Source organism: Lithobates pipiens, unplaced genomic scaffold (genome assembly GCF_037356315.1).
Source record: "Lithobates pipiens isolate NorthernLeopardFrog02 unplaced genomic scaffold, aLitPip1_a1.2 Scaffold_19, whole genome shotgun sequence".
NCBI classification, from domain to species: Eukaryota; Metazoa; Chordata; class Amphibia; order Anura; family Ranidae; genus Lithobates; species Lithobates pipiens.
This window is the reverse complement of record NW_027507764.1, coordinates 219,524,757-219,542,874: the sequence shown is the minus strand read 5'-3', so window position 1 is coordinate 219,542,874 and position 18,118 is coordinate 219,524,757. Positions and strand designations below refer to the sequence as shown.

Here is an 18,118-nt window from a genome sequence, read left to right as displayed (position 1 = left end):
CTCTGTGAGCTGACCACAATGATCATGGCTGCTGAGCTCAAACTACCGTGGTCAGCTTGCGTTCCTCCTTCATCTGCATCCCTGCTCTGTCCCCTTCATCCCCTCCTTCCCTCCCTGCCTGTCAGCTCCCGTGTCTTTGTCTCTGTCTCCGCCCCCCCCTGCCATTCTTATTAAAAAATAAAAAAGATTACCAATTGTCACTGCCAGCCCCCTATTATAACTAGACATAACATACAAGGTAAGCGTTTTTTCTAAAACAAAGCTTGTAAATAACATTTAACAGTTATCTTCAGGCCGGCCATGTGACTCCTGGCCGGTCTCCTACTCCGATCCAGGGCTACTGTGGGAGGGGCTGAGTGACCATTGGACCTCCCCGGGTGATGTCAGAGGGTGATCTCTGTGCCCCTCCCACAGTAGCCCTGGATTGGAGTAGGAGACCGTCCGAGAGTCACATGACCGGCCCGAAGATAGCTATTAAACTGTATTTACAAGCTTTGTTTTAGAAAAACGCTTACCCTGTGTGTTATGCTTAGTTATAATAGAGGGACTGGCAGTGAAATACATTTTTGTGGTAACAATCCCACTGTGAAACACTTTTTGAAAGATAAAACAGTGTATTATATATACACAACTATATAGATCAAACCAAAATGAGGGACAAATGAGGATGAAAGAAGGACAGAGGGACTTTGTAGATTGTGGAATGTTACCAGCTTGCAATAATTTAGGCATAGCTTCCAACTGTCCCTGATTTGGAACAAAGGTCACTGCAGTTGTAGAAATATGACTTGACTGTGATATATGGCCATGGTAAGCTTGGTATCACAGTAATGCATAGTTATGTTTCTTTTTTCTGCACATTAAGATTGGGAACAATTCTGTACATTCCATACAAAAGATTTTAGTCATAGCATACACTTGGAATTATACATTTTTTATATTATATTTTTGACAATTTATTATAAGCTTACTTAACCACTTCCTGCCCAGCCTATAGCAGAATGACGGCCGACAAGTGGTTCTGTTATCCTGACTGGGCGTCATATGATGTCCAGCAAGATAACATGCCAGGGCGCGTCCACGGGTGTGTGCAGCGTGGTGATTGCGAGTTAGTCTGACACGTCGCATCTCCGATCGTGATAAGAAGCCTCTGACAGAGGCTTCTTACAACGTAATCAGCTGTGACCAATCACAGCTGATCATCACTAGAACCAGGAAGTGCCAGTAAACGGCATTGTGCCCAACACAGTGCAAATCAGTGCCCAACATTAATACCTGTCAGTACCTGCCCAATCAGTGCTGCCCATCAGTGGCATCTATTAGTGTCTATCAATGCCACCTGTCAGTGCCAGTCAGTGCCCATCAATGTCATCAATGCCGCCTATCAGTGCCCATTAATGCCACCTATTGGTGCCCATCAGTGCCCGTCAGTGAAGGAGAAAACAACATTTTATAACAGAAACAAAGAAAACATTTTTTTTTTTTTTAATGTCGGTCTTTTTTAGTTTGTTTAGCAAAAAATAAAAATTGCAGAGGGGATCAAATGCCACCAAAAGAAATGTGTGGGCAGAAAATGATAAAAATTTAGTTTGGGCACCATGTTGTATGACCGCAATTGTCATTTAAAGTGCGAAAGCACTGAAAGCTCAAAATTGTCCTCAGCAGGAAGGGGCGAAAGAGCCTGGTATTGAAGTGGTAAAAAAAAAAAAAAAATCTCCTTTCATGTTGTGCATTCTGCCTGTCTGCTGGTCATCTCTTTCCACAACTTCCTGGTTTCCCTGCATGCTTTCCAGCTTCTCCTCTGCTGTTTACTTTCATTTTCTAAGGACTGCACTTGCTATTTCCTGTACTGACTCCGCCTCCTGAAACCCCTCCTCTCGACACTTTACAAGACAGGCTCTGTGAAATGTGTTACACAGCAGTGCCTGCTCACAGGGCATTGTGAATACTCACAGAATTTAAGGAAGGAAATGTGGGATTCTTCAAAATGTAAATTTTTAAACTTCATGATTGTTCCCATTAAAAGGGAATAGTCTGGAACAAATTAAAATTCAATGCGTAAATATATATTTGTTTTCAAAATTTTAACCATCGATACGCTTTCATTTCCTTCACCGGCTCACTGCTTCTCCCAGCCTTCTGTACTCCATAACATACACTATATTACCAAAAGAATTGGGACATCTGCCTTTACACGCACATGAACTTTAATGGCATTCCAGTCTTAAGTCCCATACACACTATCAGATTTTCTGCTGATTTTTTCCTTCAGATTTACTAAAACCATATAATATGAGGTCAAACCTTAGGAGTTTCAATGAGTATGCAATCAGGCAGGCATGGTTTTGGTAAATCTGAAGACAAAAATCAGCAGAAAATCTGATGTGTGTATGGGGCTTCAGTTCGTTGGGTTAAATATTGAGTTGCCCCTCCCTTTGCAGCTATAACAGCTTCAACTCTTCTGGAAAGGTTGTCCACAAGGTTTAGGAGTGTGTCTATGGGAATGTTTGACCATTCTTCCAGAAGCGCATTTTGTGTGGTCAGGCACTGATGTTGGACGAGAAGATCTATCTCCGAGTCTCCGCTCAAATTTATCCCAAAAGGTGTTCTATTAGGTTGAGGTCAGGACTCTGTGCAGGTCAGGCAAGTTCCTCCACCTCAAATTCGCTCATCCATATCTCTATGGACCTTGTTTGTACACTGCTGTGCAGCCATGATGGAACAGGAAGGGGCCATCCCCAAACTGTTCCCACAAAGTTGGAAGCATGAAATTGTCCAAAATGTCTTGGTATGCTGATGCCTTAAGAGTTCACTTCACTGGAACCAAGGGGCCAAGCCAAACCCCTGAAAAACAACCCCACACTATAATCTCCCCTTCACCAAATGTATTTGGACCAGTGCACAAAGCAAGGAGTCCTGACCTCAACTGGATTGAACATCTTTGGGATGAAGTAAAGCGGAAACTGCGAGCCAGGCCTTCTCGTTCAACATCAGTGCCTGACCTCACTTCTGGAAGAATGGTCAAACATTCCCATAGACGCACTCCTAGGCTCACACTGGTGCAGTGTAGGAAATTGCATGCGATTCCGGCAGGAATGTCACCACTTTCCTGTTCAAATATAATTCATTGTAGTGCTTTGAGCCCAATAATTTTGTAAGGTGCAGGACCCTTTTTGCCGAACTGCATTGCATCGCATGGCACACCCAAGCAATCTGATTCAGGCAATCGCACTGTGTTTTGCAAGTTGTTTTGGGTTGTCTTTAATTTAACATTGACACCTGCAGCAGATGGCATGAATGCTGTGCAATTTCAATGCGATGCGGGAAATGCACAGGATTAGTTGCGTTTCCCGCATCGCATTTATATGTGAATGTAGGCTAAATGAATGTAGTCTTTGACATATAACTCTATAATAGTAGGCTGTATATGTGTATAAAATAAGAAAATAGCTTGTTTTTTCGAATTTGGAATGAGTGTGAGACATGGAGATAGATAGCTTGGGACTGAACGTCAAAAGTGAAAATTTACTATGTTACAGGGGGATTTAGAAATTGTAATTATACCTAAGCAGTAACTTTTTTCTGGAATTTGTCCTAAAAATATCAGTCTGATCTTCCTCAGTTCTCCATCTCAAATGATGATGGGAAGAAATATGCGTCAAATAACTGTACAGGGAGACGACGCCTCTTTGCACACAGAGCTTAAAGATGGCAGAGACAATCAGAAGTACAACTTTAACACATTATATATATATATATATATATATATATATATATATATATATATATATATATATATATATATATATATATATATATATAGTGTGTGTGTCTCAATGCTATTGGCTGTAATGCCAAGTTCAATGTATCAAGTAACATCTTTAAAACAAAACCAAGATTCGTAAACAAACAAAAATATTGCTTTTTGACCACTGTTAATCCTCCCTCTCGTGAACGTGAAAGGATCCTGTTCAGGACAGGAACATTTTGACTGCGGGCTGCGTCAAAAATCGCAGAAAACATACTGTTTGCTTGCTGACGCATTTTGCATTTTCCCATGGTCAGGAGCTGCCAGTGTACATGAAGCCTGAGTCATCTGAAAACTATGATGAGCAAAATTTTTCTTGACAAAATAAACACTGCTCAGTAGGGTGGAAGCTGGGAGGCAGAGCACTAGAAGGTGCTTTGCCTACTCCAGGTCTGAAGCGAAAAGTTCCATCCTCCTTCTTTGAATATTGGTGCCTAGGGCAACCCCATCATTGGTTGCTAGGATTTAAGGTGATCCTACAGAGGTGGAAAAAGAAAGGGGATTTTCACGGAAGGGAGAAATGGGGGTGTCATTTACAAACTGTCCATGAAAATACTGAAGGCTGGAAACCGATTACAGTTTTATAAGTTAAGTATTATTTTAATAAAACCTTCAAATTTAACCTGAACACAGCTTTTGAGCTGACATCATTAATCTGTCATATGTAAGATTTTAGTTACTGGACATAGGACTACTTTTGAAATTAAATCAATGGAACAGGTGTCAGGTACTAAGTAAAGTACTTTTTTTTTCAAACTGCGCATGTGTAGCACCCTCCTAGATAGGTTATAGGTTAGGTAAATGTAGTTATGGCTCACTGTAATGTGCACTGCATGTGATTGTTTTGGTCTGTTCTGTGCTTCACTGGTGGCAGGGTTGACTGCTTCCTCCTGTCTGTGTGGAAAGGTTCTGGAAGATAGAAGGCTGGGAAAGTCTAATCAGCAGCTGAATATTTATGCAGCCCTGGCCAATCCCTGGGAGAGGTGCCCAGATGGTGGCTGGGAGAGTGTATAAATAGAGAAGGATCACACCCTGGCGGGGGGCTGCTTGCCATGTGTCGGCTGCTCAAACTAGGTCCCAGTTAGGCTAGTTGGGGAGTAGTCTACTAAAAGTTGCTAGAGCTGACTGAAGGACTTTATACCTGGGGATCTAGTATGATATTACTGGAAAATGTCTGGAAGATATTTGTGGGACAACCAATTATCCAAGGACATTTGTGAGTACAACCTAGTGTGGGAGATCATTGAGACTGTGTGTTGCTAAAATCCCTCTGGTGCTAGAGTCAGATTTGTTCTCAGAGGACATTGTGGCCGTGGACTGAGATTTTTCAGGACACCAATTTGCTTGTGCAAGGACTCTGCTCACACTAATAAGAGAAGGAATAGTGTCCTCAAGTTGTTGCTACAATTTACTGGAGTATCCAACAGTTACCCTACTCTGATCCAAGTTGAAATTCTACAAATAAAGCATTAAAAAAGCATACCCCTAGACTGTTCATTGAGCCAAAAGAGCGACTGACTCTACTTGGCTGTGGGGCAGCTACGGGAAAAGACCCTAGGGACCTTGAGCACTGTAGGCTCCTGTGGGAGCAAGCGCTACACATGCATGAATAAATACTGATACCAATGTGTTTCAAAGATTTAAAAACCTTTGTATACGTTTGTATTTATTTATGGGCTTGGGGGCAGCTACTATTTTTAACATTGCATGTCCATGATTCAGCTGATTTATTGAAAGTAATGCACTCCTTGTGTGGCTAATACATTATCTCAACAGTTGTTAAGCAGAGAGGTTGAAAGAATCTGAGTCAAATATAGGGCTCCCCCTGGTGGTTAATCTCTACAAATTTATATATTTAAAGCAGTAGCTAAACTATGAGACAGCAAACATTTAAGAAAGTGCAAGTAACATCAAAAATGTATTTACGGTGTACACTTCAACAGTCCTTCAAAATATTTGCTTGCTGCTTTCCATCAAAATGAATTATTCAAAGAAATTTAGCCTAGAGATGACCTGAGAACAGGTTTCAGGAATAACTACTAGCTCCCGTGTGTACTATGGCGCCAGTTGAATAATTGTATGTAAGTTGGGAGTGGCATCATAAATATCAAAGTGTCATCTTGTTTGGTAGATCATAGTGGGTTAACCCACCTAACAGTTTCTTATATTTCTTGGGAATTCCAGTGGCAAGGTCTATGCACTTTTTCCAAGTCGGCACATCTGCAGTATCCTTTACAAATGAGTCCCAAACTATCGTCGGATATTTATTCTGCTTTATATTATGGAGGATTTGAAAGGAGATGTGGGAACACTCACATGTATACTGTATGTATAAATGTAGCAACCCAGGACAGGAACAGAGCCAGAAGGTCTTACCACCAGAGTCCCCCAAAAATATAAGAACCTATAAGGCGACTCATTTCACTCCACCCACAACTTAAATATCACTTTTGGGTGGACTGGTCCTTTAACAAGTCCTCAGTTTTGTTTGCTTTACACTATATGTAAAGACAAAAATACACTATATACACTTTAGTCACTGCATTGGCAGGCAGATCAGCAATGTGGAAACATGCTAACCCCAGCTGAACAGCAGGGTGATCTCTGTAGTGACCACATTATAGTTGTTATATACAGTAATGTGCCTGGAGGGAGAATGCTTGTGAATGCAGCTTCCCCAAAACTTTGTTTAGTCCATCTTCAGAGATAATAACACAAACTAAAACCATACGATTGTCATAGCTATTAAATTATTGCAAGGGTGAATACTGCTTGTTACCATCGACAACACAGCACAAGTAAATAAACTTATGGACGTATAAGTATTTTTATGTTATGCATGTTCTGCATTCTACTATATAGGTAAAAATGAAATATATTGATTGTTTGTTTCGGCATAAGGTTACGATTATATATATATATATACACACATACACACACACACACACAAATTATATACTCCTTTATTATTGATATCTTCGAACAATACAGCATCCAAAGCTGTAATTTGTTATTAAATCAGGTGTCATTATTTGTATAGTTCAGCTGAACTTGTGCTTTGGCTATTTTTGTGTAAATATATATATATATATATATATATATATATATATAAATATTTATAGAGCGAGGAGTGTGTGTGTGTGTGTGTATATGTATGTATATATATATATATATATATATATATATATATATATATAATATGTATATATATATATTATACACACACACACACACACACACACACACACTATAAAATTGACAAAACACAAGTTCTGCACTATAGATAATGACACCTAACTCCATAACAAATCACAGCTTCAGATGCTGCATTGTTTGAAGATATTATTAATAAAGGAGTTTTTGTTGCCCCTTAAAATATATATATGTATCATTAGTAAACACAGTATGTGTTCTGCATAATAAAGTAATGGTGGATGAAGGGTTGTTATGCACAGCCTGTAAATAAATGAAAATCATAGCTACTACACTCTACCAATAAACACACTTGGGTGAGAAAATGTGACATTCACCGACAAGGAATCAATCACTGTCAATGAAAACACATGCACCAGATTCACCTACAGTGAATGTTTGGTGAACAGGACAATACTAAAATTAATTGTATCCAAGGGAAAAGTTCCCCTTAATAAATTTCCGTATCATTGTGCTGTCAGGCTCTAATACCCAGCAATCATCTAGCAGATTTATTGTTTGCTTAACCTCTGGCATCCTGCTCAGCCTATACATACTATCACAACTTTACTACCTGGAAAGCATGCAGAAATCTGTGAAAATGGTGCTCTTCTATTACTAATACAGAAAAGAATCTTTCTAAATACACCTGTCTGGTCATGCTAATGCCAAACCCCTGTAGTGACCACATGTTGTTATATACAGTATTACGCCTGAAGGTGTAGAATGCTTGCGAACACAGCTTCCCCAGACTTTTGTACAAAGTCAAAATCGAAATGATAAAAGTTATTCCAAAATTAGCTTCCTTCGCTTTTTCTTTTAGGATCTTTCACATGTTGGATTTCTGATGAAAATGGTTAACAACAGTTCTGAACAGACACACAAAGTGGGCAACAGATGAGGAAAAATTGTTCAGGGACATAAATAAATATATGGAGAGAAGATCGGTACTTACAGTCCTCTGAGACGCAGCCAGATTTTCTCAATCTGTTCCGGCTGCAGATATTTCAGCGAATTGCTCTCAAATTCTTCGATTTCCTTGGTGGGGGACTCCATGGCTATAGGTCTGCGACTTTGGTTGAAGCTCATGAAAGATGCTTACTTGGAACAAACAAATACCAACACATACACAAAGAGATGGAACACGCTCCACCTTTAAAACCGATGGGGAGCATTAAACATTTTGTTAATTTTTTTTTTTTCTTCTTCTTTTTCCCCTCTAATATCTTTTTTTTTTTTCCCGGAAGCCTTGGCTTTCTTTACAGCAAGTGTGTGCAGCCAGTAGGAGCTCCAGGTGTACACTGGGAGTAGCTGCGGCAGAATGCCATGGTCCTGAGTCTGATGTTAGGGATTAGGTTGATCTCTAGATTAAAAACACTCCAGATTTTTTTTTTTTTTTCTTTTCCTAAAACAATAAGCCAGATAAACAATTGGTCATACCAGTGGAAAAGTCTTTATCATTGGAAAAATGATGGGGAGAAAGCAGTGTGGCTACAAGGTGGAGAGTGCAGAGCATCTGCACAGCTTCTAATGTGTGTATTTCTCCCATTTGATGGACCTTGCTCGTTCTTTACTCCAGGATGCTCCGAACGCCAGCCCTTGTCCCCTCCAGCTTTGGTTCTCCCTCCCCTTACTCCTTGTCTCTCTCCTCCCTTCTATCCCTTTTTTTTTCCCACTACCAGCAGCTTCGCTGACAGGCAAGCAAATTGACAACTGAGGGAAAAGTCATCCCATAGTCAGCCAGGGATATGCCTCTAACACATGCATACACACATCCACTCTTCTCCTCTCATGCACAGATGCACTAAGCAGGCTGCAGGAAAAATTGGCTGCTACTTAAAAGAAATGGGGGTGGGTTGAAGGAAAGTAATAATAAAACTGGCTCTCATTAACGCAGCGATATATAGGAGGGGAGGGGGGGATTCTGGCAAGGTGCTCTTTGGAAGCCAGCCACGTGAGAAAGGACCCAGCTTTTAAGGTTTAAAGTTGGCTGAGGGAAAGAAATCAGTGCTATGGCACACTCGTATACGACGGCAACGAGAAAAGGTTCCCTGTTACATTCCACCGAGACAAACTGTCCTGTGTCTTTGAGAGATTTAGCGCTGCCAAAACATGATCGTTCTGTGATATTTGCTCATTCGTACCTCTCATCCCAATCGGCGGCAGCAGCAGAAAAGCCTTTTTATATATGACAGCATTAGTGACCCAGAATTTTCCAAAACGAGCCAGTAAAGAACAGTGTCACAAACAATGTTTATTCACTCTTGTAAGCCCTCGACATCTGGCTTTATCCATGAATTGAGCTTTTTTTTTTTTTTTTTTTTTTTTTTTTTTTATATGTTGGCAGCGCAGACAAATCACATGGGAAATTACAATTTTTTTTTCAGGAATTGTTCTAGGCACAGGTTATAATATACTGGCTGTTGTGTGTGATCTTGTCCTTCAGGACTGAGTTTAAGTGTATTTTTTAGTTAAAAATAAAAAAAAAATAAAAAAAATCAAGCTTCATGCACACTGGAGGATTTTAACGCTGCTGTTAGGGCCGTCTGGTGTTTTGTCTCTTTTTTTTTTTGCTGCCTCTAAGCCCTTGTACACACGGTCGGAGATTCCGTCGGAATGTTTCCTATCAGAGCGTTTTGTCGGATATTCCGACTGTGTGTGGTTTGCATCGGACTGTTTCCGTCGGAATATCCGTCGGACCAACTTTTCCAACTTGCCGGAAATATTTTCCGACAAAATGCTCCTATCGGACATACTCCGATCATGTGTAGCCTACTCCGACGGACAAGGGGCCACGCATGCTCAGATCAAATTCCTAGACCAAAGCTATTGGCTACTAGCCTGAACGTAGTCCCGTCCTAACGAAATAACGTCATCACGTTATGCACAATCGGATTTTCCGACAACTTAGTCCGACCGTGTGTATACAACATCACTTCCGGACCTCTTCCAGAATTAATCCATCGGAATAACTCCGACGCATTTGGTTGTCGGAATCTCCGACCGTGTGTACAAGGGCTAACACTGCTTTCACACTAAAGGCGGTTTTCGGGCGTTTTAGCGCTAGTGTAAAGCTCCTGAAAACCGCCTCTAATGTCGCCCGAGTGCTTTCACACTGAGTTGAGTTGAGAGGAATCTTGATATAGCGTGGTCTTACACTGGAGCAGTGCGCTTCCGGGACATTGGAAAAAGTCCTGCAAGCAGCATCTTTGGGGCGCTTTGGGAGCGCTGTATACAGCACTCTTAAAGCACCCCTGCCCATTGAGATGCATGGAATTCCAAAGCGCTGCTAAAATGATATCGAAAAACGATATACCGCGCTAGACAAACCTTCCAACCAATTGGTACCTGATCTATTGCTAAATCAACCAAACTGGCCAAAAAAACTTTTAAACAAGGCAGCAGCTCTGGTGGGATACACACACAGATACAAGAAACAATTTTAAGAGCTGTGCCAGCTCTTAAAATTGTTTGCTGCCAAAATGATGGTAAAGCTCCGCTAAGCCTTTGTACACACAGTCGGAGATTCCAACAACCAAATCCGTCAGATTTTGTCTGTCGGATTTTGTCCGAAACTGTTGCATACACACAGTCGGACAAAGTTGTCGGAAAATCCGGCGTGATGACGTTATTTCATTACGACAGGACTACGTTCACGCTAGTAGCCAATAGCTTTGGTGTATGAATTTGATCTGAGCATGCGTGGCACTTTGTCCAATCGGAATTCTCTACACATGATCGGAGTATGTCCGATCGGAGCATTTTGTCTGAAAATTTTACCAACAAGTTGGAAACCTTGGTCCGTCGGATACTCCGACGGAAACAGTCCGATGGAGACCACACACAGTCGGAATATCCGACAAAACGGTCCGATCGAACACATTCCGTCGGAATCTCCGACCGTGTGTACAAGGGCTAAGACAAGCAAAGCTTTACCAGCAACGTGGCCACAGTGTGAAAGTAGCCTCTGCATGTAAGCCCTTGTACACACGGTCGGACATTCCGACAACAAAATCCGTAGGATTTTGTCTGAAACTTGTGTTGCATCCGATCGTTCAGAACGCGATGACGTTATTTCGTTACGATGGGACTACGTTCAGGCTAGTAGCCAATAGATTTGGTCTAGGAATTTGATCTGAGCATGCGTGGCCCTTTGTCCCATCGGACCACTTTTGTCACTTTGTCCCATCGGACCATGTTGTCAGAAAATTTTATAGCCCAGCTCTAAAACTTTGTTTCCGTCGGAATATCCGACTGACAGTCTGATGGAGCCCACACACAGTCGGATTATCCAATAACAGGGTCCGATCAGACATTTTCCGTCGGAATGTCCGACCGTGTGTACAAGGGCTAAGGCAAATAGACTGGAGCAACTGCACTTTGTAAAGTGCACAGAGTTTAACAAATGAGGTAAAACTTGCAAAGAATACCCAGTCACATGCAAGGGGGAAAAAAAAATGCATTTTTGCTTGCACATGATTGGATGAGCTTCTGCACATTTACTAAGTTCTGTCTTTTTGTCTTGAGTAGATCAACCTCTATGTCTCCACGCACACATAGGAGATTAGAGGCAGAGGCGTTTGGAGGCGGTATAAAAAAAAAAAAAAAAAAACACTACCAGTGTGTCTAGGAGCAGCAGCGTTTTGTCAGGAACGCTTGATGCGCTTGACTTCATCTAAAGCTAGTTTGGCACTTGAGCATTCATTTATTTCAATGTTCAGAATAAACTATTATTCTGGCCAATTAAATGAATTAACGCCATAGTGCTTCATACACCTAAACGCTTTACGTGCATTTACAAGCATCAAGTGTTTTTTGGAATGGCATCTAGGAGAGATCCCCAAACGTCCAGTGTGCATGAGGCCTCATCCCTAAAGGACAGATGCACTTTGATAACACGGGTGGTCAAATCAGGTCCTCCTGTCAGTTTTCCATGGGGACCTCATCAGAATCTCAGTGTAGGTCTATGAGCAGGCAGATGTAAATAGATGGACTTGTATATTAATGTATCTATCACTATATAAGCTACAATTTGGGGAGTCTCAAATATAAGAGTTAGGATTGCACTTTACAGAGAAGCCTTGACGAGGTAGTGTGGCTTCCACATATAGTTGCAAATGTGTGCAACTAAAACCTCTAACAACTTGCATTAGAAACAGACAGTGCCATTTTGTTTTGTTTGCAGGCTAGCTGGTAAGTGTGCTGGGAAACCTTTTGCTTGTTTGTGTTGCTACATTTGCTTACTTCTAATGCCGTGTACACACAGTCGGACTTTGTCAGCAAAGGTCCAGACGTAACTAATCCGTCGGACAATTCGACCGTGTGTGGGCTTCATTGGACATTTGCTGTCGAAAAATCTGACGGACTTTAGATTTAGAACATGTTTCAAATTTTTCCGACGGACTCGAGTCCGGTCGAAAAATTCAGTTCGTCTGTATGCTAGTCCGACGGACGAAAACCGACGCTAGGGCAGCTTTTGTCTACTGGCTATGAACTTCGTTATTCTAGTCCGCTCGTACGTCATCACATTCGAATCCGCCAGACTTTGGTGTGATTGTGTGTGGCCAAGTCCGTTCGTTAGGAAAGTCTGTCAGAACTCCACCGAAAGTCCGTTGGGAAGACTGTCGGACCTAGTCTGTCGAAAAGTCCACTCCTGTGTACGCAGGATAAGTTGATCCAGGTCTGGGAAAAAAAAAACGGAAAATTCCTATCAAAATACTTACCGTAATTTTCCTTTCCTGATGGACTCCATGGCAGCAACGTGTGGGTTAAGTCCCGCCTCCACTACCCTATAGGACACCACTCCCATAAATCTTTGCTCCCTGCCCATGGCCGTGTTCGGTAACTAGCCTACTCCAGCCATTTTGGGAGGGAACTCCTGCTGCCATGGAGTCCATCAGGAAAGGAAAATTACGGTAAGTATTTTGATAGGAATTTTCCGTTTTCCTGACAGACTCCATGGCAGCAACGTGTGGGAAATAACTCGCCAAACACACTCGGGAGGGCAAAATGCTGAACAAAAATGTATGTAACACTGTCAACCGACAGCACCTTTAAACCAAAATCAATGGAAGATAAACTGGTAGGTTCGACACAACAGTGAGCCATGAATAGATGACCAAGAGGCAGCCTTGCAGATAAACTCAGGAGCCACATGACGTGAAGCTGCCCAAGAAGTAGAGAGACTTCTCGTGGAATGTGCCGTAACCGCCTCAGGAGGAGCCAAGCCCTTCTCTTTAAAAGCCCACTGGATCGCCTGAACCACCCACGTGGCGATGGATCTGACCAAAGCCCAAAGGCCTTTGTTTTTACAGTGAAAAAGAACAAAAAGATAATCTGATTGCCGGAAAGAAGCTGTTGCCTCCAAGTATCGTTTCAGAATAATTCCCATGTCGAGAGGATGAAGATCCTGACTCCCAGCCGAATTAAAGGTAGGAAGAGTAATATCCTGAATTTCGTGGAAGACTGAGGTAACCTATGGATTCGACCCCAGTATTGGCACTAGGACCACTCTGTCAGGAAAAAATGTGAGGAAAGGATCCTTTGATCCTAAAGACTGAAACTCAGAGACTCCTTTTGCTGAAGATATGGCTACCAAAAAAAGATGTCATTAGGGACAATTCTTTGATTGAAAGTGTTCAGTCCAGTTGTGAAAAGAAGACGAGAACCAGCGGTAAATCCACTTGGGGAATCTAGGTTTCCTCTGTGGTCTAAGTCTAATTGCTCCTTTAAAGAATTGCTGAACCAAGGGATGTTTAGCCCAGGATACTCCAGAGACTTGTACGCGAAGAGCGCTGACAGATAGGGGAATGTCTAGTCTGGACTGTAAGAGAGTCAAAACATCCTGAACCGTCAGATTACCATTAGAGCAAGACTTGGAAGACAAGTGACTTGTGAATCTAGACCAAATCCTCTCATACACCTGGTTGGTACTTTTCCTCCTTGCACTCATGAGAGTAGAAAAGGCCTCCTTGGGACAACCCAGAGCCTCTAATCTTCCCCTCTCAAAAACCAGACCCTCAGACATAGATGGGCCGGACAGGGATGGAGCTTCGAGCCCTGGGATAGAAGATCGGGTCTGAGAGGTAAGGGAATCGGATCTCTGACGCTGAGGAGCATTAGAAGCGAAAACCATGGCCTGTTGGGCCAAAGAGGTATTACAGCTATCACCTCTACTGCTTCTGATTTGAGTCTCCGCAGGAACTGTAGAATAATAGGAATCGGAGGAAAGGCGTAAGCTTTGTTGAACCGCCATCGATCCGTCAGTGCATCCACTCCGTAAGCCTGAGGATCCCGAAACCTGGAATAATACCTTGCCAGTTTCTTGTTGCAAGGAGAGGCACATAGGTCAACCTCTGGGGAGAAACATAACGTTAGAATCCGCCTGAAAACTTCCTCGTGAAGAGACCATTCGTTGTTGTCCAGATTGACTCAAGACAGGAAGTCCGCTTGGACGTTCTGCGTTCCTGGAACATAAGTTGCTGTAATGCTGACCAGGTTCTTCTGAGCCCAAGACATGATTGGCTCTACCCCCTGAAGAAGGGACAGACTCCGAGTACCTCCTTGTCACCCTATATATGCCACTGCTGTTGTGTTGTCTAGTCCGAGAAGAACCGAAGTTCCTGAGATCAGATGACGAAAGGCTAGGAGCGCCCGGAAGGCTGTCTTTAATTCTAGAATATTCGACACCATCCCCCTGGAAGGGAAGTCCCAGGTGCCTTGTGCTACTTCCGTCAAACAGTGGGCGCCCCAGCCCCTGTTGCTGGCATCCAAAGTTATTGATATCCATGAGATGGGGAGAATGGAATGACAACTGAATAGATTCTCCTTCCGAAGCCACCAGGGCAGAGAGATTCTCATTGAAGATGTGATCCGGATAAGTTGAGTCTTGTCGCCTAACCATTGGTGAAGAAACCCTTTTTAGAATGGTCTCATCTTCCATTGGGCCCACTTCGCCATTGGAATGGTGGCCACCATAGTGCCAATAATTCTCAGGCACTGAAGAGCCGGGAGATGGGAGGCTGAGAGGGCCGGACGAATTCTGTCCCGAATTACCGCTACTTTCTCTTCGGGTAATGAGATGGAGCCCTTCACTGTGTTGAAGAGTGCGCCTAGGAACACAAGAGACTGGGAAGGAATTAACTGACTCTTTTCTAGATTCAGGATCCAACCGAATTCTTGAAGAGTGGAAATAACCTGATCCTTGTGCAATAACAGACGGTCTCTGTCCTGGACTAGCAGCAGAAGATCGTCCAAATAGTGGTGAAGACGAATCCCCTTGGATCTCAATAGAGCCACTACGGCCAACAACACCTTTGAAAGACTCGGGGGGATGTTGAAAGCCCGAACGGGAGACATACGAACTGAAGATGTGGTTTTCCTACTGAAAATCGCAGAAACTGCTGAAAATCTTCTGCCACAGAGACATGAAAGTAAGCGTCCTAGGTCCTTGAAAAAGGACGGTTTATTGAAAACATCCAGACGCCTGACTGTTGTATTGTTGACAAGGTTTCTATCTTGAACCTTTTCCTTTTTGATAAAATGATTCAGATGTGTAAGGTCTATGACTGGCCTCCAAGAACCGTTTTTCTTTTGGACCATAAAAAGAGGAGAATAAATTCCTCTCCCTCGTTGATCATCTGGCACGGGAATGGCAGCGCCTTGAGCCAGTAAAGATTTCACGTAGGCCAACAGGATCTGCCTTTTTTTCTTCTGAGGTCGGAAGGAAGGTGGGAACATACTTTAGTCCTGGGGACCTGCTAAAGGTCCAAGAATGACCTGAAGAGACCGTTCTGACGGTTCAGAAGTCCTGGACTGAGGCTGCCCAGACATGCCGAAAAAGTAGAAGATGAGCCCCCACCTGGTCTATCTGAGCGGGCCCAATCTCAAAAAGATTTGCTTGGTTCCCTCTCTCCTGTCGCACTGCTCTTGGCGGATTTCTTGAAAGGAGGACTGCCTTGACTTCCATGACCTGGAATATTTTTGACCCGGTCTATAGCTACGGGCCTCCCTGGCCTGCTCTTGATATTGCTTTATAGGAAAAAATCTCGTCTGGCTTTCTAAACGTCTATCCTGAGGGAGAAACCCCGACTTCCCACCAGAGGCCCGGGTTATGGCATTATCCGACTCATTCCCAAAAAGGGAAGAACCCTCGAAAGGGATATGGCACTACACCTGTTTAGATGCTGAATCAGCCAGCCAGGGACGGAGCCCAAGAGCCCGTTTGGCGGTTACAGCTGAAAGCATAACCCGAGACACCAAGCGGATGATGTCAATCGAAGCCTGCCCCAGAAAAGCCGATACAAGCCGTAACTCCTGGATAGGAGAGTTTTGCGACTTCATCCGAAATGTTTCTGAGGGTATCATCCACCCTGTCCGTCCAGACTTCCATGGCCTTGGACATTGCCGCTAAAGCCAATGCTGGCTTGCATGCCAAACCAGCAAGTGAGGTAGACTCTTTTTAAATCGGAATCAATCCGCCTATCTAAGGCATCCTTAAATGAAACTGTATCTTCCAATGGAAGGGTTACATGTTTTACTAGTCTCATCACTGCTGCATCCACGAGAGGAGCTGAAACCAGATACTTGACCTCATCCTCCTTAAAGGGATATAACCTTAGGACTTTTGAGAGCATACTATTCTTTTTCTCAACTTTTAGTCCATTCATCCGTGATGACCTCACCAAGTTCAGACAGGAATGGAAAGTTAAGACGCTCCCTTTTAAGATGCTTAAAATACTTCCTTTGTTTGGAAGGATTAGCCAAGTTCACAGCCTCTCTGATAGCCTTCACCAAGGGGGAAAGTAAGGCAAAGTCAAACCCCAAACAGGTACTATCTTCCTCAGAAGCTCCTGAGCATGCGACTCCCTGACTGGAGACTGAGGTGACTTCTGACTGAGGCACAGGAGCCTGACTGGCACCGATCCCCTTGAGGGATTCTTCACCACATTTTCCACAAGGGACCTTAGATGCTGGTCCGTACCCCCTCTCTCACTAGAGGCTTTGGAAAAGCAGAGGTCACACAGGGATTTCCCAGTAAGAACTTGCGATCTGCATCCCCAGCAAGTATTAATAACTGAACGGCAGGATGAGCCTTGGAGGAGCGAGATCGATCCTCGCTACGGCGCCCAGATCTTGAGGGTGAGCCGTGATGTTTAGACTTAGAATATGAATGCCGGTGGTAAGACTTAGAAGAATTGCTTCCTCTATGCGTTGAGCTGCGTTGCTGTTCTGATCTAGATGGGCTAAGACAGAGATAGAAGAGACATACAGATAAGGAAAGAAAACACACTGACTAATACCGGACCACTCCCCCCCCCTTACTTCCTCCCCAGACAGTACCTATTATGAGAGGGCTGGCCACATACCGGCGGAGGTGAGTCCATATCTCTAGGGGTTTCCATAAATGCTGCAAAGACATATAAGTAAGGCTGAGGGAATCAAACACACACACGCCCACCCCCTTCTCCCAGAAGGCCACCTACCTCCACAGCAGAAAACCTGGACAAGGGGAAGTCACGAAATAACCTGCAAGCATTCCCAAAGCCTGCAGGCTATTTTCTAAGTTTAAATAAAGCGCCTTAATGACGTCATCACCGCGACCTGTGTACCGCTACAGCGCATGCGCGAATAGCGTCATCCCGCCGCCACCGCGCCCGCGCGAACCAAGCCTCGGTCCTGTGCCGTACGCGCGCATGCGCAGAACGAACGTACCAACGAAGACCCGGAAGTGAGCGCCGGTCTGGAACGCAGGCTAATCCGACCGTCATGCCTATACCCACATACACAGACATAGAAAACGAACGGAAAATGAAGGAGAAACGGCAAAAAAAACAAACACAAACTGCTGCCATGGAAAAGAGGAACAATCTTACCGCTCCCACACGATCGTCTCCAGGCCGAAGGTAAGCACCATACATACCGGACTTCTCAGGGCAAAATAGGTCGCCTGCTATTTAGCTGGGCTATCCGACCAAATGCGCAGCCTGCCTGCCAGTGGCTAGGTTTCTGGCTTCCTCCAGCGCTTATATCCAATGCCCACTCCATACCCCGCTAGTAGCTAGGGCTTAGCGGAGTCATGCGACAATTCCATCCAGTCGCAATTCGGCCAAACCAACA

The 18,118-nt window shown here is 43.5% G+C and overlaps 1 protein-coding gene across 6 annotated transcripts in view; it reads right to left on the bottom strand.

The window, feature by feature from the left end:
* PDE1C (phosphodiesterase 1C) overlaps positions 1 to 18,118 on the bottom strand; it is a 1,119,495-nt gene that overhangs the window by 584,088 nt on the left and 517,289 nt on the right. Inside the window, exon 1 of one of the 6 annotated variants that reach the window (XM_077491707.1) lies at positions 7,956 to 9,348. The exons of 4 other annotated variants lie outside the window; for them this stretch is intronic. In XM_077491707.1, coding sequence (XP_077347833.1) covers positions 7,956 to 8,089 — 134 coding nt within the window. In that variant the 5' untranslated portion in view covers positions 8,090 to 9,348. Of the gene's footprint in view, positions 1 to 7,955; positions 9,349 to 18,118 lie in introns of those variants that run through there. One more of the 6 variants, XM_077491706.1, reaches the window with a different exon arrangement.